This window comes from Lonchura striata, chromosome 3 (genome assembly GCF_050655825.1).
Source record: "Lonchura striata isolate lonStrDom1 chromosome 3, ASM5065582v1, whole genome shotgun sequence".
Lineage (NCBI taxonomy): Eukaryota > Metazoa > Chordata > Aves > Passeriformes > Estrildidae > Lonchura > Lonchura striata.
In genome coordinates this window covers 23858707-23885321 of record NC_140705.1, presented here as the reverse complement: position 1 = coordinate 23885321, position 26615 = coordinate 23858707, and the positions used below count along the sequence as shown (strand labels likewise).

Below are 26615 nucleotides of genomic sequence, written 5' to 3'. Positions count from 1 at the left end.
CTTTGACCAGAAGAACAAATAGATGTGTCCATGCAAATAAGGAAAAGACAGTCTAACAGCTGGCAGAGGCTTTTTCCTTAATTTTTTCCCCCTCCCACTTGCTGGGCTGGCTGTGGCAGCTGAGGGGTAGATTCTGGGTCCCTACCATTTTTTTAGGTGTTTGCTGTTTTCACGTGGTTCCATACAACTTTGCACAGCAAATTTTGCTTCTCTAAGCACCACAAAGAAAGCAAGTAGAAACATGCATTCAGGTCTTTCTTTATTTTTTCATATCAACACTAAATAATCCTTGACTGGATATAGTTTGGTGCTCGATTTCCTATGGCCAGCAGTTGTTTCTGCTGAATTCTGCTGAATTTGGCATGAAGTAAAAAGGCAGAAACAAGCACAAGATAGGTCACCCTGCCAATCAGCCCAGCCTCATGATTTGGGTAGGCATTAAGCCTCACCATCCGTCATTCCAAGATCTCTATTGGCCGAATGAAGAGAAACCCTCAGCTTCCTGTGGGATTTCAGCATTGCAAGTGTCAGGTCACTTCTGTCGTGGGGAAACTGAGCTGGTTGTTCCCACCAGTGCAAAGGTCGTAACAAGGAACACCACTAGGCACGTCAAGAACCCGTATCAGGAGCATTCTTGAGGAGCCCATTTCATGGACTCACCGATGTACCTGGAACATGTTTTATAGAGAGAAGGAAGAAGCAACTAGTACCAGGGCTAATAATAATTTTACAGCAATTAAGAGTATTTTGACTGGCTCGTAATCTTTTTTAAATTTGTGGTTTTTATATATGGTTTCTTATTTTCTTCCTCTCAGCTGGAAGGGAATTCAAGCCCTTACAATAGTCAAATCAGGTATTATCAACAATTGCACATACACAATTCCATATTTAGCATTCAGAAATGCAAGTTTAACGTTAAGTCTACCCTTCACTAATTTCCTATATTAGCTCATATAAATGCACGTTAATTGGAAAGCAGTACTTCAATGAATTTTACCACAGAAGATTTCTTTTTTAAATTTAAATTATAAAATACCATGTTATAAAAGTGTTACCGATCTTCAGCAAAAAGGAAGAAATCTCTGATACTTCTCCTTAGAGAAAGAGGAACTGAACTGTGAAAGTTGTTTATTTAAGGAATTAGACCAAAGACAAAATATAACAGTAATTATTTGGAATACCAAAAGGAAAAATTATAGTAAGCCACGGAACCAGGCAAAATGTTTTTCTGCCTTTAATCATGTCACAGTAACAACTGGCATTAAAAGCAGGCATCTGAATCCAGTGAGTTACCTGATATGATGTAGCTACTCAGTAAGAATCACAATTGTCTTCAGAATGAAATCCCTTTCTGGAGAGATGTTATGCTGAGGACTGAAAGGTGAACTAACAATCTAGGACATATATACAATAGCTAAATCTTACAGTTAGAAAAAAATGCAGTTTAAGAAATCAGTAGTATTTAAAAATAAAGAATTTCTTTTAAAAAACCTGCTTGCATTGTTGATAAAATGTCAGAGCTTGTGAGTCCAGTTCACAGTGCTTATTAATCAGCTACCCAGTTCTGTAAAGCTTGTGCTAAGTTGTCACAAATTATGGTTTTCAAAAGAATTTAGGTCAAGTAAACACTTGGCAAACAGAGATACAGTGGTGAACTAGGAAGTCCATGCACGCACCTCCGAAGCTCTGCAGGCAAACAGGAGGAGAACACAAAGTGGGCTGGAGCATGACCCTTCAGCAAACTCCTAACTGCAAGGAACTTCCACCAGCCCAGAAACGCAGCTGGATGATCACTGTAGGTCCTGTCATCCAGAACTACTCTACCTATCCTTGGTGATTTTATGAGGGAAGAGGTTTTCCAAGGTACCATGTGCTCAGTTAAGACTGTTTTGTGTTGCAAGAAAATATTGAAATTAATTTGATTGTGAGAAGATCTGAGATGACTGCAAATGTGAAATTACATGACTTAAAAATACGTGGACCAGAAAAGGGCCTGCTGCTTCAAGAAACAGGCTTCTTCCACCTGACACCAGAGGTGCAATATAGATCTTGTCTTGCTCATTGTGTGAATCCTGGCATGGAAGCACCTCTACCCACTGTGGATACTGCTCAGCTTTAATTGTGAAATGCCCAGTAGTTTTCCAACCATCACAGAAACACAGATCCTGAGCCTGGACATTTTAGTCAAGATCTTAATTCTGTATTTCTAGTCCCAGTTTTTAGTGCTTTGTCCAGACACTGTGCAGAGGCATAGGCCAACAAGGGGGCCAGACAGGGGTGAGAGGGAAACCCAGTCTGCTCTGGCATGCTCCTTCCAGCTGCACAGTTGGCAAGCAGCAGCTTGTCATTTTAGCTGTAATTTTGCAGCCTAGCTGTCCATACCACTTCGCTATGCATGGCACCAGGCTTGTGGCAGAGACTTGACTTCTCTTCTCCTACTCCTTACCATGGGCTTCCCGAGTTTAGGCTGTCCAGATACATCAGTGCTTTCAGGTTTAGAAGCTGTACAGATGGGATTGTCTCCAGGTAGAAGTGCTGCTGGGACATGGGCTACCCCAAAGAAACAGAGCCCACCTAGGGCCCCCTTTCCTCTATGTCACTTTTCCTCCAACTTTCCCAACACAGCTGTGGTCATCTTGTCGCTCACCCCGTGTCTCTTCCCAGCAGGGAGGACAAGCTGCCCTCAAGAAAAATCTCAGCAGGAATCTGATCCCAGGATAAACATATTGGGCCTAATACAGATGTAGCTGTAGGATGCAGTTTTTCCTTGATTGTTTTCAATCTCCCACTTCAACCCTATGCCTCTCCTACAGGACTATCATGAGATCATATCATTTATTTTCTGGAAGGTGGGAAGCTTTATGCTATATTTTTAATTGATCTCAGGGCTGCAAGCTGAAAACAGGGAAGTTGAGCATACACAACAGCTATAAATAAAGCCAAAAGCATCTTGCCCTTTCTAGCTCCTGGATATACACTTAGCACCAAATGGGCAGCTTCTACCTCACACACAATGCCAGGCTGCTGCAGGTTTCCTATCTTGGCTTCTCTGCTAACTTTCATCAGCCAAAATCCTCCTCACCAAAAACAAAGGCCCTTTCTGTAATCTGGAAACCTCCCTAGGAAGCAAAAGGGCACCTTTTGTCCTTCTGTCATCAGGAGCAATGGGAAAAGATTACCATCTCCATCATTAGGTAGCCCAGTACTTCCTTCTGTAAGATCTAGTTTCTACTTGCTTGCAACATCCCCAAACTACAGCTGTCAGGACAATGTGTTCTGCCTTACATGTTCAGGAATTTTAAGAAAGTTTCAGCTGAAATGATCATCTGGTTCTAAGAATACACTTAGCAGACAATATAGTATGTGTATCTTGAAAAGATGCACACCAGTTTTGCTGCTGTGGCCATTTGCTTTAGACAAAAAAGAGCCTTTTTACCAGAAAACAGAAAGCTCAGCCTCCTGCCACCAATGGGTCTTTTGGTGCCACAATCATGAAACTTGTCCAAGATTCCTTTGGGAAAAAAAAAATCAGTTCACAAACTCCCAGCAGCATGTGCATGTAACAAGCCTAGTATTTAGCAGCTAAAAATCCCACAAATCCTCCATGGACTGTGTTGTGCTGCCCAGGCTGTCCAGGTGCTGCATTAAGCATCCAGCTGGAGCAAAACACTAGTTCATTAACCAGCTGAAGCAGAAACAAAATTCCTCACAGATCTGTTGTTAACATAGCAGGAATATTTATCTGTATAAGGACTATAGATGTGTGACCCACACCTTGGTGTAGTTGCACAGTCAGTGATCTGGGATACAGAGCACCAAACAGGGAGAGTTCAATGTTTGCTCAGTGTCATCCCATATTATAGCTGAAATAAAAAGGGTTTCTTTGGAGTTCAGCCTTACTGACTGCATCCATGCTGATTATTTTGAGGCAGATTTGTAGCACAAGCAAATTACTTACTTTGGGGATTGCTGCCATTTCTCAAGAGGCAAATCCTGGCTGCAGCCTCAGCTTTAAAGGGCTCTGCACTTCCCTAACAAGCAGTGTAACAGTTCAGCAGCTTCCATCTGTCTTTTCAGTCCTACTCTTGGCTTCCTGTAGAAAAAAATGTCCCTGGCTCATTTCTAGAAAGGACTCAGTGTTGCCCACTTGATGAACAGATACATATGTAGGCAGCCTGAGTACAAGCTGCTTAAAAGGAAAATTTGAACCCCGGAGTAAGGTTTCCTAGCTTAAATGAATTCAGATGTATCTTTAAATGAAAATAGATCAATTCTTGATTTTGAGCTGCATCAGGACTTTTATATTGAGGAACAAAATCCTCTGTGTTTGCTATAAATCTAGGGTTTGCTGCTTGCAAAATCTTTAATCTCTTTTCATCACTTCAAGTTAAATCTACAGTTTTACAATCTCTAAAAGCAGCACCCAACATCTTCCAAAGAGCTCTTCAAAAGCCACAAGAGGAAAGAGTAGGTAGGTCCCTGCACAATCACAGCAGGCTTCAGCTCTCCAGGGATGACTATGAGCACACCGGAGGGAAAAGTGGAAGTGCCCAACCTCAGTACATATGTTGGACTCCAATCCCATTTCTTCTTCACCTGTATTTGCCACCACTGCACACATAGCCCACAAAGCCCTTCAGAATAAAAGAAAGGTATCAGTAAGTCTTCTCCTAGAGGGAGAAGGCTGAGCAGTCTGCAGGCTGTCACCAGTTCCTAAGCAGTTTTTAAGAGCTGTGTTTTCTGAGAGACAATCATTTAGCCTAAGGTGAGCAAATTTCAGAGCAGTATCTCAGTTTCTAGGGTAGGGAAATTACTTCTGATTCACTCCCACAGCCAAGTTAGTCTCCAAGAGTGGAGGGAGCTCATTTTCAGTCAATCATTTCCTGGCTCCTCAGCTGCTGGCACAGCTCTGGGATGGAAGAAGTCCTGCAACACCCATCTTCCTCAGAAGCTGCTCTTTGCTCCTCACTGTGTCTGCAGAGCAATCTGCTCCTACCACCCTTGGCTCCTCTTCCCATTGTTATGGAAACCTAAGCACATAACTTGAGATTAAGGTAACAGAATTGTGACAAGAATTGTGTCATCCAGATCTGCCTGTGGTGGTTTTTACTCTTCCATCTTCTGAATCTTTCACATAAATTTTGAAAGAAATTAATGAACTCTTGTTCCAGAGTCCAGAAATCACCCCAGTTATTTAGCTGGAGCAAAGTCCAGGACTGAGACTCCTATCAGGCGCACCCCAAGTTTCTGCCCACCTAAGCAGCTCTGGGCATGACTCCCTTTCCACAGTCTGCATGAAAGAATGCACAGGCGGTGAGCAATTTTCCATGAGCATCTATCAGTCCTGCTGAGCTGTGTGTGGAAACATAACATGTTCATACGTTTTTCTGAAGCACTCACCTGGTGCTGAACTACTGAGTGAGGAGATAAAGAAATGCATACCCGGCATCAGTCATCTTAGGAGACTTCAGCAGCTAGAGGCTGACTCTTGCTGGAGACATGCTTTATGCAACAGCCTGGTAAGAACAAAACTACCATCCTGGTACATGAAGGGTAGGTAGCTAGTGTAAGTGTATCCATTTATACCAGAAGGTGAGTTTCCCTAATGAAGGAAAGAAGGCTAGCCTTATTTTTTTTCTGAGTTTGTCTTCCACTCACAGTAAAACCTGGGCTTTCAGAATGCCAAACAAATGTTTAGAACGCACAAGCTGCTGCCTTGGTAGAAAGTGGTTTAAAGGCAGATAATATGAAAGAAATAAAAGGCAGAAAGCTATGAGAAGTAGACCTTTTTCCCTTGAAATTTCAAACTGAAAAACATCAGCAATATAGATTTTCATTAATGTGTTTTCCTCATTTCATGAACAAACATCAAGCCCACATGCACTACAGACAGCCCATTGTCAATCCTTCTGCCAGCTCAGATTTTTGTAAGTTGTTGGAGGGTGTCTGACACACAATGTCAAATCATAATCAGAGGACAGGAATGTTTGGCAAGGGGGATGATGCCATTAGAGCTGCAAGAATGAGGAGGCTGGATGTGAGCTTTAGCTGCAGGGGAAGCCTGAGCTGAGAAACACCCTCTGTGATGGTGCAGGCAGGGGAACCTGCAGCAAAGGAAAGGTGGGTCACAGCTGTAGGAGAAAGCACGCCAGATTGGACAAGGCTCTGAGCAACCTGGTCAAGTGAAAGGTGTCCCTGTCCATGGCAGTGGCACTGGAACTAGATGATCTTTGAGGTCACTTCCAATCCAAACCATGCTATGATTCTGAGAGAAGCAAAGTTAAGCTCTCTGGGCAGGTGTGCACACTGCACAATGTGATTTCCTAACCCTGCAAAGTCTTTATGGGATTGGACAATCAGGACTCCTGCAAGCAGAGGGATGTACCCTTGAGAATTCACAAGAACTTTGAAAAACCAAGCTGCTGTCCAAAGCCACAGTTAAAAACTGCAGTAAATTCCAGCAAAGGCAGTACTAGAAAACGGAAGAAATGTAGTATACTTCTCAGTGTTTAGGAATGCAAGTCCTGCAAAGCAAGGTGTTACATAAATTACTCTTAAGTCATTAAAAAAGCCCCCTAAAAATAACAAGAAAATAAGACAAAATAAAAGAAAGAATTAAGAATACATGTTCTGCATGCAGTAGTAGTTCAATTATCTTGGTAAGTGAAACTGTTTCCATTGCTACAGAGGTGGTAAGCTTGGAGTTTAGCAACACCCCATACACACAGAATGTTTTTATGCAATGCTCTGCAAACTGTCAACAACACGTAGCTTTCCAGATGATCAACCTTTGCAGACCTTTGAAAATGAGGACATCCAGTGGCTGAATATTATAACTGGGATTTTCATCAAGGATTTATGTCTGGGGTAGAACCTCACCAGTTATACCCTTTCAAAATTTCTGCCCTTCAGAGACACCTGAAGTTGGTCATGTGTGGAGCAAAGGCTTTTACAGAAATCCTCTGTGCTAGAGTGAATTTACTTAATTATAGGGCTCATGGTTGTAACAAACTGAAGCCAGCTCCAATCACTCCAAGGTCCAATACCTAGAATATTGTTTCACCTTTCTTTCTCTGCTTTCCTGTCAATTTATATTAAAAAAAAAAAATAAAAAAATAAAAAAAAATTCAAGTAAAAACAAACAATTTTTAAAAATGAAAGCTTCTATATCCCATCATGTTTTTAGTTTGGTCTCTACGTCTCTTATTTAGCAACAGAGAGTAAACATGACTGTGAGTTTTAGAAACCCTCAGCACCCAGCCAGTCCCTTTGGAACCAATCTGTACAGCAAGTGTCATACAGCATCCTTTTAGTAATTTATCCTTATACGTACCAATTTGAATATTTACACCTAGTTCCTATATTACAAAAATATTTGAAGATCAGTTGCAGTAATTAATCTAAATTCTAAATACACAGTATAGGAGAAGAACTAAAAAAATAATAGGTCAAATTCATGCTTTCCTGCCATGAAAGTACAGTAACGCGTGACTCAAAAACATCACTATCTAGGACAAGAATATTGTGCCTTGTAAGAACATGGGAGAAGCAGAAGGAAAATATGAAAAAAGTAGAGTAACATCTACAGAAAATGGGCCACTAGAGCTTTTGCACATTTATAGGCCATGAATTCCCCTGGGGAATGGCCTGTATAACATGTATAATATCACTGGCTGCGATAAGAAACACCATACCCAACATTAGGCACTAAATTTCATTTGGAACTGAATGTTGCAGCTCAGAATTGCAAAACTGTGCTGAGTTTCCAGGATGAGCTGGGTAAGGCCAGCAAGAACAAAAACCCTTACCTTCCTCAAAAGCTAATGTGAACAAATGTCACTCTGGACTGTATATACATGTCCCAGAGTAATCCCTTGAAGATTTTTCAGGTAGTGCTTCATACAATTCATACCTCTGAACAAAGCCAACTACTTAAAAACAGAGGGGAAAAGAGCACGCCAGACCTCCTCCCAATCCTCCACCAATCCATTTCAACACGGAGTGCATGATGCAGTCTCCACTTTTTGCTCCCACTGCTTTTTTTCTGGTCTAGGCTGATTGTAGTTGCACTGCTAAAGTCTCCCCACCTGGATAGATGTAACCTTCTTCTCAGATCACTCCAGCACAAAATGTCATTGCAATTTAAACCTATGATACTATTGCCTTTTCCTCCTCTCCCCTGTGCCAAGTAGCACTAATGCTCATGCAGGTACATTATAGACAGTTCATGCAAGCTGATTGAATGGAAACCAATCCAGCCATCATTAGTAGCTGAATCTGCTCTCTGAACTACTTCAGTTCCCAATTCCATGGAACAAGTACCAATTCAATATACTTTTCATCAGCTGCATGTTTTTAGACTCTGAGGCTACATGTTCAGTCTAAGCTTAAACCACCTAGACAGTGAATTACTTTAGGCTTATATCACTATGTCAGAAATGGAACCCAGTGCCCTCCTGATCAGCAGAACAGAGGACTTAGCCCTGAAACTCCCCAGCAAGCCACCTCTCTCACACTTCACCAGTGCTCTTGCAGCCAAGTACAGACTGGAGACTGGACCATTTCTCAGAGGGCTTCAGGTCAATTCTGACCATCCTGAACCACACTTCAGCCTAAACTTCTCTAGTTAGGCTTCTACTAACAACAACAAAAAAAGCTCTTCTCCTTTGCTTCCCTTCTCCAAGCTTTCCTGTGCCTTGGTCACAGCTGTGGGGTAAGATCAAGCTTGCTCATCTTGTGGGAAACCAAACCAATATGAGAAATACAAATAAACAGACCATTTTTTTTCATTGGTTTTGAATGCTGAATCAACACAGGATATAGTACATGAGCATTAGATCTGATTGAAGAAAGGAGCTGGAAATGTTTGGTCAGTAGTTTGGGAGTGTATTTTTACCAATTTGGCTCACAGCTTAGTCAGGAAAACACTCAGCTTGGTGCAAAGAAGGTGCCAGGAACATACAGCAAGAGGAGAGAGAGACTGTATCAATACCAGTATTGATTAGTTCACATTTTTCTATCTTAGACTTTAAAATTGTATATCTTTTTCATTTGGGAACTATATTTAGAGCTTCTAAAAATAAAATAGTGAGCAAAAAGTGTGCTGGGCAGTACCAGGAATTTTCTTACTTCAAAGGGGAGCTGTAGTGTTCACAGACTGATTCTTCTAGAATTATAACACATTTTTCTTTTCTGGTTTATGAAGAGTAGAATGAGAATCCTACCATGGATTTCTGGACCCTGTATTAAAAAGTTCCTGTATGATAGGTGGTATTTGGGGTGGCCATACCTGCTGGCTAACAGCACACAAGCTTCTGCTGTCTTTCACACATTGTAATGTGGAAGCAAACAGCATGAGTGAGAAATTCAGGTTTTCTCCCCATTACTCTTAGTGTTCTGTATCTCTAGTATCTTATATATTTTCTGGACCATTAGTGTCATACTCAGCTACTGGATTTTACATTGTGTTGAAGAAACCAGTGCACTAAGCAAAGTCAAGTCAAGGTTCCCAGTCAAACTGAATTGCTCTTTGTTCCTCCACAAAGGTTATCTTAATTACATAAACTTGACAGAGAAGCTCATGAGGCACACCTAAATTACAGACAGCAGGCAGGGACAGGTGGGGAAAAAGTAGCTTGGAACTCAGGTGTTGCAATCTGTGCTGAAACTGGCAAAACAACTGAACACCAATACCAGAAGGTGCTTTTCTTCCTTCAACAGCACTGGTTTTTACACATGTTTTTTACATAGAGCCCTGCCAACTCACAAGAGCTTCATCCTGAAATTAGAAAGATCTTTTCAATTAGCATAGTTTTATGGCTAGATTATCCAGGCTTTACACAAGGTATCTGTATTTCATTGAATTCATTATTAATGCAACCACAAAGCTTGTACTTATTTCTCCAGAGGCTGCGTTAGATTATATGTTGACAAATTATAGATTGACAGATTACACGATGACAAGCAACTCATCCTTGCATTCCTTTCACCAGCCCATCAGACAGAAACCTCACTGTACGCAGGCTGAAAATGACAAAACAACCACATTACTTCCCGCTCATATGTCTAATTTGCTTTCAAAGTGCCTGTTTTCATCTGAGAGGCATAAAGGCAAAAATTTGTCATCCTTCCTACTTCAGGGAGAAAAAATGTAAGTACTGTAAGTAAAAAAACAACAGCAAATATGTATTTTGATTTTTCCAATAGTACAAAGTTTATAGAGCCATTATAGATATAAGAATCAACCTTAGATGTCTATGGAGGTGACTAAATACTCCCCCCTTCCACTTTTTGTGATATGAAAGCTGTTCTTTTTGGCTAAAAGCATTCAAAAAGTTATGTAGCACCTATGGCTCATTCTCTACAGAGTAAAAATATAAATAAATAGATCCCTATTCTCCTTTAATACAAACTGGATGCTACAACATCATCATTTTGCCTGTATCAGAAAATATAAGAGAGAATTCCTGGCTATTTACTGCTGAGGTTTGAAAATAGTGAGGCAACATATGCTGTGTTTTGAAGAGATTCATCCATACATTCACCAATTAGCTTACAATTTTGAAGTCCTAATGGATACAAGTTTCACTTAACATATTGAAAAATAACAGATGTATATCACAGACTTTTGGTTTTCCACTTTATTGATAATGGACTTTTTAGCTGGGCTCAATGGACTGTGAATATTGCAATTCATCTGTTTGAGTGCATATTGCCATTCCTTTGTTTCTGAAATTCCAGCACAATTTTATAGAGTAAATCCCAAGTGCTGCATATTAGCACAGATTTAAATGGTTCAGCTTCACCACTGTCGCCTGCTGACCAGTTATGGAATCAGCCTTTGCACAGCTACTCATCTGCTGACACCCATTCCACTCCAACACAGGCACCACAGAAGCATTAATAAAGAGATAGGATCTTGCCCTGATGCTCAAAAAAACCAGATTCTGAAGAGATTATCCAAGCAATGGAAAATTCATTTCTCCAAAATCAGTCTGCATGCTCTCCACCGCCCATCCACTGCAGTGTTTGGAGTCAACATCTCCACTCAGATTTATTCTCCAATCAAAGTCTGGAGGACTTCAGGAGATGACTCCCATTAACATTTCCCTAAAGTAAGCATTACCACCTCTCTGTCCTGGCAGCACTGGGTTTCTCTAACTTTCCAAAAAACTCATTTTGATGTAAGCTTTATCTCATGCAAACAAGAGATTTTTAGATGACCTAACAACCTGTTCTATTTAGAGCAGGTAAAGAGGATGAGTATAAAGGGCCAATGAAGCTTCCCATGAAGAGAAGCAGTGAGCCTCATAGTCTGTACACAACAAATACATTATGGCTATCTTGAAACTAAGGTCACACTCCATCAACTTTTTGTGCTTAATGTTCTGTAGTGGAAAGTGGCAGGCCATTAGCAGAACACTCAAGTGAATTGCTTGCTCCTCCTGAATGAAACTTGGATGTTTGCTGCCTGCCACAGACATGCTGCCAGTCACCAGGCTGGACCACAGGGACTGGTGTGACAAGAGGATTTATTTTACATAGCCCAGACGGAAAATGATGGCACTCTTGCAAGGCATTTGAGGAAGTATTCCCTCTAGCAAGTCTTCCTCTTATTTAACAGGGACAAGTGACACCTGATTAAATTGCAAAAAGTGCAGGCACAGACATTGCTCTCTGATCTTTGTAGGCTGCTATGCTGAGGCCACCAGAGCCATATATGGTCTCGTATGGAGACCAACATAGTTACTGCTTTGAAGTATCTTGTCTCCACTAGATAAAATAGCACAATATTCTTCCTCTGTGAAAACAAGAAAAAAAAGCAGTCTTTTTTTAAACCTGCCAAAAGGCATGGGAGCCAGGGTTAGGTGAGCAGAGGACAGCATGTTTATCTACTCGCTTTCAAATAGGTACAGCCCACTCATCATGTGAGGCTGTAAGCAGAGAGCAAGGCAGGTTTTGGGCAAAGAGAAAGCTCCCTTTTTCAATAAAGTCCCATTTTCAAGCACAGGAAATTACTTTCTAAACCTGAATTTGAAGCATCTGCTTTCAGGAACACAAGTACCTATTTCACACTTAACAACAAATCAGCAAGTCAAAGTGCAGATTGACTAGCAGATTGAAAAGTATGAACAAACACTTGAAGAAAGCAAACACATCCTCATTTTTGGGATTGTTTTGGGGTACATTAGCAAGGAATAGCTGCATCTCTGAAACTAGGAAGCTTTAATTTCCTGTTGGAGTGTTATGAAAAATAAAAAAATGTCACTGGAAATACATTTATGGAATTATCAATAATGAGGAATAGGGAATGGTTTTGATGTTGAACTAAACTATGGGACACCCATAAAAACAAGAAAAGTATGCATGTGCAACACAAGAGAAGGCAAAATACACCCTAGGGCTTCTCACAGAGACATTTCTTTGTGCAGCATTCTGTATGGCATCAGGAACTGGAGGAGGAAGGGTTATGATAAAAATAGGAGGCACAAAGACAGACTGCAGGATCTGGGTGAACAGAGGAGGTTGGGGGTGGGAGGGCATGTAAGGACACAGCAGGCTTTAGTTAAAGAGGTAGAACCAAAACTCACCTTACTCAATGTTACTGGGAGAACTGACAAGGCACAGTGCTACACTAGCATTTTGCATGACAGACTGAAAAAACTTTCTATTACTCTTGACCTTTCAGAGGTTTCTCAGATCTTTCAGATTTTCCATGCTTGTGGCTTGGCATCTGTCTTGAGGAAATAAACCCTCTAAGCTGCACACCAACATTCTCGGAAAGGGGCTGTTAAGGCAGAAATGACCCAAACAATAATTTTCATAATTGCCCAGAGCAGTAACAAAGTCCAACTGTACCCAGCTTCAGGAGGAATCAAGGATCTGATTCTCAGAGCTCCTTTGCAGCACTTGAAACCCTCTGTAACAATCCTTCCTGGGCCATGGAGCAGCCACCATGAAGAATGGACAAGTAGGGACAAGAGCCATGCTCCAAGAAGAGCACAGGAGATGAGATGCACAGCACCGACCCAAATCCTTACCACCCTCAGGACTGCAGTCTTGTGGTGACACTGTTAGCCTTCTGCTGTCAAATTCTTACCATATGCTGTTACCTGATAACTGCCTTAAAAAGACTGAATAACCTTTAAACTTAGGTAAGCAGGATGTATCTCAGAGCATAATAAGGAAAAGGCAACTCTTTGCTCTCTCCCCACAGGTAAGAGCCCTAACTTCCCCAACATCAGCATGCTGACAGAGAAAGCAGGGAATAATAGATGGGCATCCAGGAAGACAGCACCCAATCAAAAGTGTCTTCTCCCCAAGGGAAACAGTAGTGCCATAGGAAATAGTAATTTTTTGAGAATTATAGTGATTCACTCCTAGAAGAAAAGCATTCTCAAAATAATTCAGCAGATTATTATAAGCAAGGGATAAAAGATGAAGCTTCCTATTGCAGAGCAATGAGAACAATACTGGTGAAAAAAAGAATGTCTGTCTTCTCACTGACCAGCTCAAAGATATCAATAGGTTTTAACTACCAAAAACTAAGAATGTAAACAGCTGCTGCTAGTCACAGCAGCACTAAAAATACAGTCTGTTACATCCTTGGTTTTTCCCTTAAATCCTCAGAAAAATACTTTCTATGCTGTAAGTGCCATAATTTTGAGAAAATTATACCATGTTTTCAATGCTTAACACTGACTTATATGCAAAATATAGCTCAGTCTTATTTAAACAATCTAGAAAAACACTTCATACATTATGTATGAGTTATTCCACAAAGATCTTGATACAAATTATAGAGAAACAAGATACACTGAGCGTTGAAAGTTTTGATAACACTGAATGATTAACTAACTTCATAGTAAATCAAACCCTAAGGTTTTCTTGAGGAAATTCTTTCCTACGCTTCTCTTGCTAGGCAAGCCAAAGAGATTCAAGCTCTCAGTAATGAAGAACACGTTGCTGTACTAACAGCAGAGCAAACACAGGTACAGCTTACTACAGCTCTCCAGATCAGGAAACTTCTGGAAAAGGCATTCAATACAAACTTGAGACATTTCCCTTCTGAGGGACCCATACCTTGCTGAGAATGTTAAATTTTAACTTCTTCTTAAGGCCATTAAAGCCTTTTATGATCCTGGTCAACCCTGAACGTACACGGGATCTGCTGTTCCAGGTGGATCCCTATAAGTCTATAAGGCCCGACAGAACTCATCTAAGAATACATAAAGAGCTGGCTGATGTCATCACAAGATCTCTCTCAATGACTTTCGAATGGTCTTGGAGAATCTGGAGAGGCTGGCAAATGTTGGCCCAGTTTTCAAGAAGTGCAAGAAGGATGAACTTAATAAGTACAGGAAAAACAGGCCTGGCAGTGTCTTCTCTATAACTGGCAAAATGATGCAGAATATTACTCTGAAAGTTATTGAAAAATACCTGAAGGACCATTCAGTTATCACTCACAGCCAGCACAGCTTCATAAGGGGAAAGTCCTACTTGTCAAACCTAATTTCATTTTACAACAAAGTAGCCCACCTTAGTTGATCAAGGGAAGCCAGTTGATGTAATCTTGGATTTCAGCAAAGCTTTTGATACTGTCTCTCACCCCATCCTTCTGGACAAAATGTCCAGCATACAGCTGCATAAACACATCATGTGATGGGTGAGCAACTGGCTCATGGATCAGGCACAAAGGGTGATAGTGACTGCAGTGACACCAGACTGGTGACCTGTCACTGGTGGGGTTCCACAGGGTGTCATCTTAGGCCTTCTGCTCTTCCACATCTTCATAAGTGACTTGGATGCAGGACAGGAAGGGATACTGAGCAAGTTTGCAGAAGACATTAAATTGAGGACAGTTGTTGATTCCCTTGAGGACAGAGAAACAGACAAATTAGACAGCTGGGCAATCACCATATGAATGGGCAATCCATATGAAGTTTAATGAAAAAAAGTGATGGATCTTGCACCTTATCAAAGAAAGGAATTTGAAATGATGCCAGCTAATTAATCAGATGGAGATCAACATCCAGGTCACAAAAGACCCTTGTGGCACAGAGACCTCCTTGTTATAATGAGGTGCCCAGTATATCAATTTTGCTTTTTCAGAGACACATAGAATACTATTCTCCTTAACTATAGAGAGATTGCTACCTCTGGTCAGGGCCTGTGATCTTCCATCCATCAGCTGCAGAAGCAAACTCAAGTGTCGGGCTTTCTGGAAACCTTTCTGGAAGCATTTTGGACTTCTTTAAAACATTTTATTCTCTCCATGCTTTTCTAAATACCTAAGTCCAGAACTCAGATGTCGGCACAGCTCAAGCATGATACTAATGCTCTGAAAAGTCACACTTTAATGCACCATTTTAGCAGTTATCTAAAATTTGAGACAGACTAATTGTCCAACTTTCAGACAAAGTTCTGAAAAGCATTAAAAAGCATATCAACACAGGTAACTGTGGGACAATGCATTTTGCAGAGAGCCAGCTACAGCACATCATGGGAGAGAAAAGCTGAGAGCCCTGAGCATTGTGAGGAGCTGTAAGTAGCAAAAGTGCCTTGTGTGGTGAAAGAAACTCACATCATACACAGAGCCAGATAGCATAAGGAAGAATGCTTCAATATCTGCCCCTCAGAGAGGTCAGCAACTTGAAGAGGGAATATTGCTTCCCAACCTGGTCTCAGCAGATTTTTCCCCATCTTGCAGGTTAGACTCCTTCCTTCTTCCCAAAACCAGCAGTAGTTTGCTCCTCTTTATCTCTGCTTCTGAAGCATAATCTCTTTCTGCTGCCTCAGCAATTCCATAAACACAAAGGGAGAAGGCCTGGAGATGCTGTAAAAAGCTTTGTCTACTTCTAGGATACCTATTTACAGTTCTGTAGGAGGACAGCTACAGAAGATTTTCCAGAATTGTTCAGCCCTGTCCCTCAGCAAGTGCCATTTTTAGGTCTGTCACCAGGGATAAAAAGAGGGAACTTCTCTGTAAACAGAGTTCACATAACATATGCTGCTGAAAGCTTCCACCAGCACTTCCCACAGCAAGCACACCATTTAGGGCTTAAGCTACAAAGATTATGTTCATGACTTTGTAGTTTCACATTTAAAGCAGGAATTTTAAAGTTCTGCAATTTAAGGGAAAAAAAAAAATCTGCAATATCCCACACTATTCTGACGTTAATTAGTTTTATCTTCACAAATTAGGAGAAACACTTGGATTCTGAAACTAGATTTCTATGCCTTTAAATAGTTGGCAATTTTCTGAGTTTTTGATGCTTCATTTGTGAAAAACTATGACAGTCTCATTACGTATTTTCTTCTAGAAAACCTAGCACCTCCAAGCTCAGTTTTCTTCTTTGAAGCTCCAGTATAATTTTTGTCTAGGGCACACTGATGAGGAAGTTTGATAGAGCAGGTACAGGACTGTGAGACCTCAGATTCCAGGATGTTTCATCTCCAGGCCATCAGAGAGTTGGATTTGGTATGTCCATCTGTGGAAACAATCTCCTCAAGTCTTCTGGGATTAGTACATTCCTTTACACATCTGGGAATGCTTGTTTTCCATCAGCTTTTTTGTTTTAGATCCAAACTGTCTACAAATTATATTTATCTTTTGGAAAGCCTGCAATTCTGTCTGTATAATATGTGTAGTCACAGAGCCCCTTTTTTGCCAACAATTAGGGTTGAAGTTTTAAAAACAACCCAAGACATGTAATCAAAGGAATTTTGTACAAAGAATTCTGTACCACAGAATAAAACATAATTCAGCTCTGTGAAAAAAGTGTAGAGAAAGAAGATGGCATAGCTGTGTAAGGATGCAACTCACTGTGCAAAACAGAAAATTGAATAAAGCACATTAAAAAGTGTTTACTAGAATTTGTAAGAGATACATTGCACATCTCTTCCGTTAAGCAGGAAGAACAACCTGCTTCCATTCTCATGTCAAACAGCACAACTCAGAGTGATTTCATCACTTTCCTGAAAGGTTTCACTGCTGAACAATGGTACCCAAAATAGAGACCACTGAAAACCCAAGGCAAATGATCACACCAAGAAATGCTGAACCCAGCCCCTACACTGGATCAAATATGATTGATCAGAAGAACCCAACACCATTCTTTTTCCCCTCCAACTGACTCAGCAGATCAGAAAGGAAATATTTTGGGGGCTGGAGGCAAGAATCACTCATATGGAAGTTAGTGAGAAAGAAAAAAACCATCACAATACATTTGTCCTGTAAATAAACAAACCCACGATCATTTCTGCCACTGTGGTGACCCAGGAGGGACTTGTTCCTCCACTGGCAGTTCCTAGTTACAACTGCAGAAGAACAATCTTGATATATTTCACCTCTGTTCAATGGTGGGGGTGGCTGAACAGGGAGACTGTAAGCTGTCTAACCAAGGCCTTCAATCACCCATTCAAAAATCTCTCTTGTCTTTTCAGGAAGGGCAGGGAAAGGAAATAAATAAAAGAACAAGGCAACTCTCACTAAGTGATTTGGGGTTTTGTCAAGTGGTGTTTTGTTTGCTTGTTTTTTTTTTCCCCCAACAGCAGTATGCAGTGGATGGTCTTCTTATCCATCAACATTTTCTACCTCACTAAACCTTGGCACAGACATTTTGCCAAGATTTCAGATGGCAAATCTGAGATCTGCACTACTGAGGTTATCTCCTATGACTACCAGAAATCCTCAGACATCCCCAGGTACCATGCAGCCAATGACATCATGCTCAAACCTCCATGCCCACAGGGATCCCACCTGTGCCTTGCTTTAGCAGCAGCTCAGATGCTGATCCCTGAACAGCAACAACTGACAACAGCATCCATGGGTCACTACACTGATGTCTACAAATTCTTCAAGAATGATCATGCCAAACCCTACCCCCAGTTCTGGCTTTGGCCCAGGACTTAAGCTAACATTTAAACGCCTACGAGGTCCCCAAGAAGAGCTTAGCTCCTGGAATTCACACGCCTTCTGAGCAGAGTCTCACAGGATTCAACACTTGACCTCAGAACTCTTTTCCTTCTCCTACCACAGGGACTGTTTAGATGGCAACATCACCCATCCTCCTTTTTTAAGTGGTACAGCAGTCAGGCCAAGCTTTCTTCTTGGGTCCAACCACTAGCAGGATGGAAAATATTCCTGAACGCTATGAAACAAACACTGTCAGGAAGTGGAAAGTGGTTTCTGTGCTTGAAAGAAGGAAAAAGCTCAAGAAGAAAATAAATATTATGCATTTGTGGTCTTTTCCACAACAGCAGGATATTCTTTTGTGCCCATATTTTTCTGCCATTGCTTACTTAATTTTCCAGAAATTAATATGGAAGTCGCTTATCACCTGGAAAAGCATTATGCTGCTAGGATAAAAGGCTTCTGAGATACTGCAGGGGGACTAGGAGCTGCAATATGTTTTTAGGGAAGAGAACTTCATCATGCACTTGTAACATTCAGTCTTTGTGGGAAAATAATCCTTTATCCAAGAAGGATCAGAGGTCTTCTCTGATGAGATGTGGTAGCCAGCTTGGGGAATATGCAACAAAACCAACCAAACATCTTTCACCCATCCACCAGAAAGGTCATCTGCCTCAGGCCAATATACTCTAACACACTGCGTACTGTTAGGTATGTCAGATGCCAGAAACACATATCCAGCAATAATTCCTCTGTATTGGAGTAACTGTACATAGGATGGAAGGCAGGAGACTGCAGAAGCATCTACATTAGCATTCTGGTTCAGATTAAAAGGGTATACTTTTTAAATCGGCTTTGAATTTGCCTCCTTTATTGATTTGTATTGTATCATCAAGCAGTGCCAAATAACAAAAACAAGATTCCTCATAAAGATGCATTCCCAGAGTATTCCAGCATACTGCAGCCTTAGGTAGGCATTAGTCCATGGGAACAGACCACAGCACAAGCAAAAGAAAAACTCTACCCTAAAGTGTATGTAGTGCCAACTAATTCACAGTAAAGAGATTTGTCTGTCTACTGTATTTTCTAAATTAGAAATTGTCAGGATGACAATCTGATCCCATGAGCACCCTCTGCACATCTCTTACCAGAACTATATCTAGAGCCTTTGAAGTAAGAGAAAGTGAGAAAATTAAAGTCAGCTAATCTTCAAGTAAAATTTGCCCTCCACATAACTCTGCTACCATTGTCAAGGATATGAAAAGTTATTGCCAATCAATAATGTAAGTCTATTAGTTAAAATAACTATTTATCTTTCAGACTTCAAAGTGGATATTCCCATCATCTATATCTGTTCTGGATGGCTAAAGCTCTAAAGCTGTGTTTTCAAATGCCAGAGCCACACCAATGATTTTGCATTTTCTTACACAAAAAGATAGCTGAATTGAGCTTCTGCCACCAACCGATTAGCAACAAAGAGTGGTACATTGGTCATTCGGCCAGTTTTAAGTCTTGTAAAGAATGCTTCCGGGATGCACTGTTCAGGTATGTATGACAGATGCTGCGTTACCTCTCCTACTAATTAATGCTTGTTTTGATTCCAGAAACAGTAAACCCAACCTTACCCTGTGCTTTGTGAGGAGTTCTAAGATGTCAAATCCCATGGAAGCACAAAGGAAGAAATAAGACCTACTTGCAACTACTTAGTGCAATTGACAGAGTTCCTCCATTTCTAAGACATGCCTTCAAGGCAAAGTCAGGCTTACAATTCAGGCAAATGAACTGGTTTAGAAGAAGAAACTATGAAGACATATCTCATTTCTAAAACTGAATCCATTCATAGCCCAATCCCAAATTGCAGCAGTCCCTAACTCTTGAAAGGACAGCTATCCAAGACCAAATAGCTTCTTCACTTTAAGACAGCTGGCTGTGAGGTTGTGAGCTAGGCCTCTTCATGACTGAGAGCAGCAGATCATAGTCCATGTTTCCTTTCATCTCTACATTTACATACAATCAGAGAAGCAAAGAATTGTTTGAGTTGGAAAAGACCTTGAAGATCATCAATGTCCAACTGTTAAACCAGCACTCTGATCCTCAAATGCCACATCTACAGACAATACAGCCACTTCCCTGGGCAGCCTAATCCAGTGGTGACAACCCTTTCAGGAAATTTTTTCCTAATATCCAATCTAAACCTTTACTGGTGCAACTTGGGGCCATTTTCTCTTGTCCTGTAACTTGGGAGGAGAGATCAACCCCCACCTGTGTACAACCTCTTTTCAGGTACCTGTAGAGAACAATAAGGTCTTCCCTGCAGCTTCTTTTTCTCCACACTAAACCACCCCCATTTCCTCAGCCATTCATAAAAAGCCTTGCACCCCAGACCCTTCACCAGTTTAAACTGACAAATACATCACTTATAAAGGTTCATATAAACTGATTTGTGATCAGTGTGTACTGACTTTATTGCAATTCAAGTAAGAATGCTGCAGTATGAAAGGCTTGGAGGTTTCAGTATTTATTGCTAATTATTCATCCATGCAATTTTTCAGAACTACTTTAACTAGAGCAAATTGAACAGTGCTTACATGGACATTACTTGCATTCACTGTAGCATAGTATACACACAGTCACATCAAATAAGCTTCAAATACACAGCCTCATTTTATCATCGCCCAACTCTGCTCCTCAGCGCTTTCAAAGTTTTCTTCATGATTGGTGCTATTTCTTCAATAACAACAAAATAAAGAGACCAGTAAAGATTACAACTATGAGCAATTTTAAATGCTATTAGTATAATATTAAGCATATATTAGGCAAAACATCAAAACATTGAAATTCATCATCTTAGGAAACGCCACTTACTTTTGGTAGGCTTCTTTCCATTTTCAATCATTACACCTGAGCTAGAACTTATACTGTTGCCAGCATGTGTCAGATTTGATAATGTATTTTTTCTGTCTCTCATTTCTGGAATTCCTGTTCTTTTAAAACAAGCAAGTAAGAAAAAAGTTAGCATTTAATATCAAGCTACTATTTGCTCTGGCTCATTGTGAAAAAAAAAAATCAAAACCAACAGCCTCATTGGATACATTTAAGAGACTTTATACATTTCAATGTCATAGGATAGTTCAGGTTAGAAGAAATTGCAGATTACCAGCTTTTCCACTTTAATTCTTGAACAAATATTACATTTGTAAGATCTCCTGTTTCTTATTAGTCTTTAAAATAAAATGATCAGAGTTTGTGACAAATCAAAATGGCCAGCAATACCACTTTGATTCATAATGCCCTGTGCTCTAGTTTGCACCTTGTGTTTATTTTCCTCTTTGAACACAGCTGAACTGCTAACTAACTCATTGACAGAAAATGAGGGCAAATGTTTAAAAACAAAACCTCTGTAGCTGACTAGCAAAAGGCACAGTAACTGAACATCATGTTGGAATCCTCCATCAACAAGACAAGGGCTGAGACAGATACATATACAGAGCTGATGCTGCCTGCTAAAGACCCTTAACCCAACATTGCATTAAGGTGTCAGCACAATGTCACCAAATGTGACGAGCCCTGTACTCCTCAGAGCCAGTCAGAAGGATTCTGCCAGCACTCAGTACCACTGCACACCGAGTGAAAATAGCAGCCTGCTAAGGATCTGCATGTCTGCATACCAATCCTTAGCAGGACTTTTTAGTTCCTGCAAGACCAGCTTCTCAAGTGAGGATTTCAGCAATACAAATTCTGCAGCTTAAAAAAAACAATAGGTCAAAGTAGTGAAATTTAACTCATGGTGCCTAAACAAATCCTTTGGTTCTCCAGAAGACAAACCAATTACTCTCTTACAGCTTATTTAATGTCTGAGGTGAAAAAAAAAAATCATGCAAGGCTTGGTCTACATCATTCAGCTACTGGTCCAGAGATTACTGGAGCACAAAGGACAAATGCACTTGTATGCTACTCTACCTGAAGCACCTAAACTGGAAAGGCAGGTCTGCGCAACACAGAATCAACCTCCCACAGAGCAGCTGAAAGCAAAAAGTGCAACTCGAAGTGCCTTAAGCTACTGCCTTGGGGAGGGACTATCTTTTCAATGGAAATAGCAACCCTACCGAAAGAACCTTCCAAAGGCACAGTTATGAAAATTTATCTGGTATAAAAGCTGAGTTTAAGAAAATTTTTACATCCAGGCTGCCCTTTCTAACCCCTACTTACAATCACCTTGAGCAGCAAGGCTGTTTGACTAAGCTTCTGAAATTCACAGGGGAAAAAAAGTACTAAAAGTTCCTAAAGTTCATTCTGGTTAACTGTATCACACCAGGCAGCTGACTGGGATTTTATCAAAGCAGGAGAACATGTGAGGCTACTAGGCAGGTTAATAGACCCAAAACATCAACAATGGAATTGCCCTAGGATGCCAAGTGGCTTTAGTGCAATCTGGAGAAAGGAAATAGCATCCACTTATACTCCAGCTGGGAGGGTGAATTCACTGGCACTTATGAGAAAAGTGCACACATGGCAGAGGAGTACACAAGACTTAAAAGGCGAGTTTGTTTCTAGCAACTAGCCACTTAAAAAAAGGAAAGTAAAGAGAGTTATTTAGAACTTTAAAACTATTTTGCAAGCACAGTTTTGAACTGACAAAGACAAACTCAAAAGCATAGTATATAGCACTTACTTGCACTTCACTGTGGGATGAAGCTGGATGACAGGTCCTGCTGTCCCATGAATTTCCTGCTGTCGGCAAATGTTCCTGGGTGGTTTTGCTGCACCAGTCACATAAGCCATTTTCGTTTGCCTGCCTAATATAGAAGCAAGGAGCAGAGGATACATGACTTTTCATGTCCTTTATGTCCAAAACTCTTTGCCTTGCTGCTTAGAACCCTTAGTCCAACCAGTAAGGTAAGATTTGTCTAATGCACCATATTTGCAGATACACCAACATATTGTATTCATGCATGTGTTTATTTTTTAAGCAAATTTTAATTTAAGAGTAACAGTGTTTGTTCTTGATGATTTCTCCTGGAAGTACAGCATTAGTACGCGCTGCTAAGAAATCACTAAACCAAACATATTGTCAAGAATAGCAGAAGAGATTGGGTTTTGTAAGTGAAAGAACTAACCAGAGATTTTACCTTTTGGTTTCTCAGACTGAGCTGAAAGAATATTTTTTGTAAGGATCTTCAGTTTTTCTTCTCTCTGATTAAATAGTCTCCAGTACATTTCACGCCAAGACTCATATTCTAGGAGGCTCTCATTTTTAAAGTCTCTTTGGCAGTGTTTTTTCCACAAGTGATCAGTCTCTTTTATAAACATCTAATTTAAACACAGAAAAATCAGAGATTTAAAAATAACATTTTCAAGAGTACCTATTCTCTGAGCTTACAGACATAATCCAAACCTTTAGTGGAAGAAGGTGCAGAACAAATCCCACCACACGTGCTGACACAGGTACCCGCACCGTGGCAATACCATGCAGGGAAACTGACTACAGCCTGGAAATCACACAGCTTCAAGCAGCAGAGCTGGAGTCAGTGAACCATGCCTACAGGCTAGATTTGTGTTTACAGCACAGGCTCAGGCCACTCCAGCTCTCAACTTGAAGCACACAGAGGAAAGGCTAATCTGCCTACAAAGGCCTGCACACTCAGAACATCAATATCCAAGTGCAGCATGGAGCTCAAGTCCTGACAGTGTAGATAAGAAAACTACCACATACATTAAATCACACCCCATCTACTTCCTGATCAATATGCTTTGCTGGCTTAATAGTTTGTAACTTGAAAATGGTTCTGACTTTCCCAGCTATTTCAGTGGTAAATACTATGGTCATCTTTTTTTCTTTCTTATTTTTAGAAACAGAAATACCCTTCTATACACACTGTCTTTCACTTAGAAATCAGCAGTCATTCTCCTTAATGTTTTAAACTTGAGAGAGACTTGATAATGACAGATGACAAAGAAGTTAGTATGCAAAACAGAAAACCAGTGCAGCCCATGCATTTGTGGAACGCTGTGGTTCCCCAAATTTAACAAGGCAGAATTTACCAGATTACATTTCTCTATTCGGAACAACTGCTCTGGTGTGCAACGTGTTAGTACAGGCTCAAGAATTTCAAAGGGCACACCTCCTGCTTCTTGTAGCACTACAAAAGAGGACAGTACTTTCAGTATCTCGCTTATTTTACTCAATGGGTAACACCACTCAGTTTAAAAATAAAAAACAAGTTAATTTTAGCAAGCACTAACACAACATCTTACATCAGGCTATGAAAATATTTATAAATCAGCAGTTCCATACTGACTAGCAGTTATGAGGATGGATAAAGCATCTTTGAATAGTCATTGCCCCATCTTTACTGATATGCATCATTTCCTCCTCTGCCTATGCAACGAAGAAAATAATGTCTTGATCACAACAAACATGGCGGTAGAGGGGCATAATTTTTTGTTTATCATTTATAGGACATTATTTTAAGTAAACTTGGACCTTTAAAATTTGTAAGCTTTCAAAAGAAAACTACAGTTTAGCACAGTCATTAATCCATTTCTGTAAGTGCTTTTCACCCTGCTCCAAGTCACTATTTGTAGGGAGGGACAATATATTTTAGTAAGTCAGTGGTTAGCATGGAGAAAAAAAATCTCATACCCTTAAGAGTCACAAGTGCTACAAATCCCCTGAAGTACTCACACTCAATATTGTTGTGAAGCATGCGGACACACTGCTCATACAGTGTAAGCATCTTCGAAAGGCAGACTGCCTTGGAGCCAGAGTACACCTGCATTTTAGAGTTCAGTCTCTGTCCTGGGAATTGAACTATCTCATTGACTTGCTGGGGTGCTTCTACAACAGGTACTGCAGATACTGCAAGCAAAACGTCAGGCAGGTTTCACAAAGCTTTAAGCATTCAGCTCTGAGATAAACATCAATTACTTTTACTTACATATATGAAGTATTTTCTTAATACAAAGTTACTACATTACAGCATGGGACCCTTCCACCTATTGTAATTTGCAAAAGTCTATTCACCATCATCTAACTCCAAAATGTACACCACAAGTGAGCCACACCAACTCAAACCAGACTTGCTTTATCTCCAGTATGCATTAGCTGTCCTCACAGCTTGATTGCTCTCTTAACCTATCCACAGAACTTTACTAATCCTCCTGAGTTATCTTAGAGAAGTCAGAAGCTGCAATAGCAGCAATGTTTCAAGATCCCAGTGGTAGGAAACCACATCAGAAGAGCCACTAGGGGAACCGCTGGTACTTTATGTCACCTACCTATAATGATGCTAGTGCTTCCTATGCCAAAGCTAGACCTAGTGCCTCATATATTTGTTTTACTTAAGATAATTTCTGCTAAGGCTTTGCCTGATCTAAGGTATAGACAAGAGTAAAGATAAATGGAGCCTGTAGAACTGCCACTTGGTTTATGCCTTCTCTAAGTCTGTGGTAACTTCCTCAGTATTCTTTTACTCAGCAAGCCATAAGGAGGAAGGCCTTATAACTCGCTTTAGTTTCAACATGATTTCCACAGATGAGAAAGTGAGGCCTTTCTTTGCCATGGACTGATGAGCTAAAACAGCTTATTGAAAAAAGGCATAGAACATTTCTACACAGAGCTATAAACACCTGCACTATTTCACATTTATCAGAGATATATTACTTACCTGTAAAGTCTGCAGCATACTGGGGAGATGATTCTGAGATGCCTGGCAGAGTTTTAGGTAGTGGAGTATTAAGAAGCTCTTGGAGGGACGCCACTTTGGCCTGTGCACAGTCAAGGAAAGGTTGCTTCAATGGGTTAACCAGGGGTTAAAATAAGCTACAATAAACCCCCAAAGATTTATGCAAATACCAAAATTAACTAAGATATCTAGAATTCTTGCTTTTCTACACTAACATTTACTCATAGGATTACTTTTCAGTATATCCTTTCATACTCCACTTACCATGACTGTACCACAAAAGGAACTTAGTGAGACATCTGCAATTAGCACATAGAAAGATTAAAGAACAGAGTAGATATGTAGAGCTAATGGGCTTTCAGATAAATCACTATCGAGGCATGCAGTGAATGAGGCAAAACTGCAAGATGACAAAAGCAGAATTCTAAAAGATAAGAAACAGGTTTATACCTAGTCCTATCAAGTCTCCTAGATCACACTCAGTAAGCCATTTAGTCTAAAACATTCACAGCTAATCCCCTAAAAATGGATTTAAAGATGCAGCAGCCTGTTAAGTATGGGTTCCTACAAATGGATCAAATGCAACATCTAAATAGGGTCTCCAACTGCAAGTCAGACACTTACAGCCCAAAACTTGCATTCCCTGCACTTCATTTAAGTACCTAAAGTAACTTTTCACAACTGCTTGAATATCTGAGGTTTTTCCTCAAATAGTTTATGTTGGAGTATCATAGATAAGCCTCTACATTAATATTTCCCTATCTGGGACAGAAGATACCACACTCAGATTGCAGATCTTCATAATAAAAAAAGCCTAAAGCTTTCACATCACAGTGAAGATATAAATCTGAAGATAATGCTAATTTTCAGTGCACAAAAGGTCTTCATTTAAAAGGTCTAATTAATACATGTTTTTGCATACACATTTTCTCAGAGGAGCTACTTACGCTTTTTGCATTTCAAGGGACAAGGACCGGTCAGAGAATACATATTTTTAAAATAATTAAATATATATT

General features: G+C 40.3%; 1 protein-coding gene across 11 annotated transcripts in view; it reads right to left on the bottom strand.

Annotated features, from left to right (window-relative positions):
• The window catches only part of LOC110482197 (elongin-A), a 46678-nt gene that overhangs the window by 5230 nt on the left and 14833 nt on the right, over nucleotides 1-26615 (bottom strand). For 3 of the 11 annotated variants that reach the window (XM_085574658.1, XM_085574648.1, XM_085574657.1), the window contains exons 5-11: nucleotides 25582-25681; nucleotides 24600-24773; nucleotides 23957-24054; nucleotides 23044-23224; nucleotides 22587-22710; nucleotides 20780-20898; nucleotides 20341-20641 (exon numbers count right to left, since the gene is read on the bottom strand). In XM_085574658.1, coding sequence (XP_085430784.1) covers nucleotides 20583-20641; nucleotides 20780-20898; nucleotides 22587-22710; nucleotides 23044-23224; nucleotides 23957-24054; nucleotides 24600-24773; nucleotides 25582-25681 — 855 coding nt within the window. In that variant the 3' untranslated portion in view covers nucleotides 20341-20582. Of the gene's footprint in view, nucleotides 1-15; nucleotides 669-20340; nucleotides 20642-20779; nucleotides 20899-22586; nucleotides 22711-23043; nucleotides 23225-23956; nucleotides 24055-24599; nucleotides 24774-25581; nucleotides 25682-26615 lie in introns of those variants that run through there. The other 8 variants (XM_085574655.1, XM_085574654.1, XM_085574649.1 and 5 more) reach the window with 6 other exon arrangements.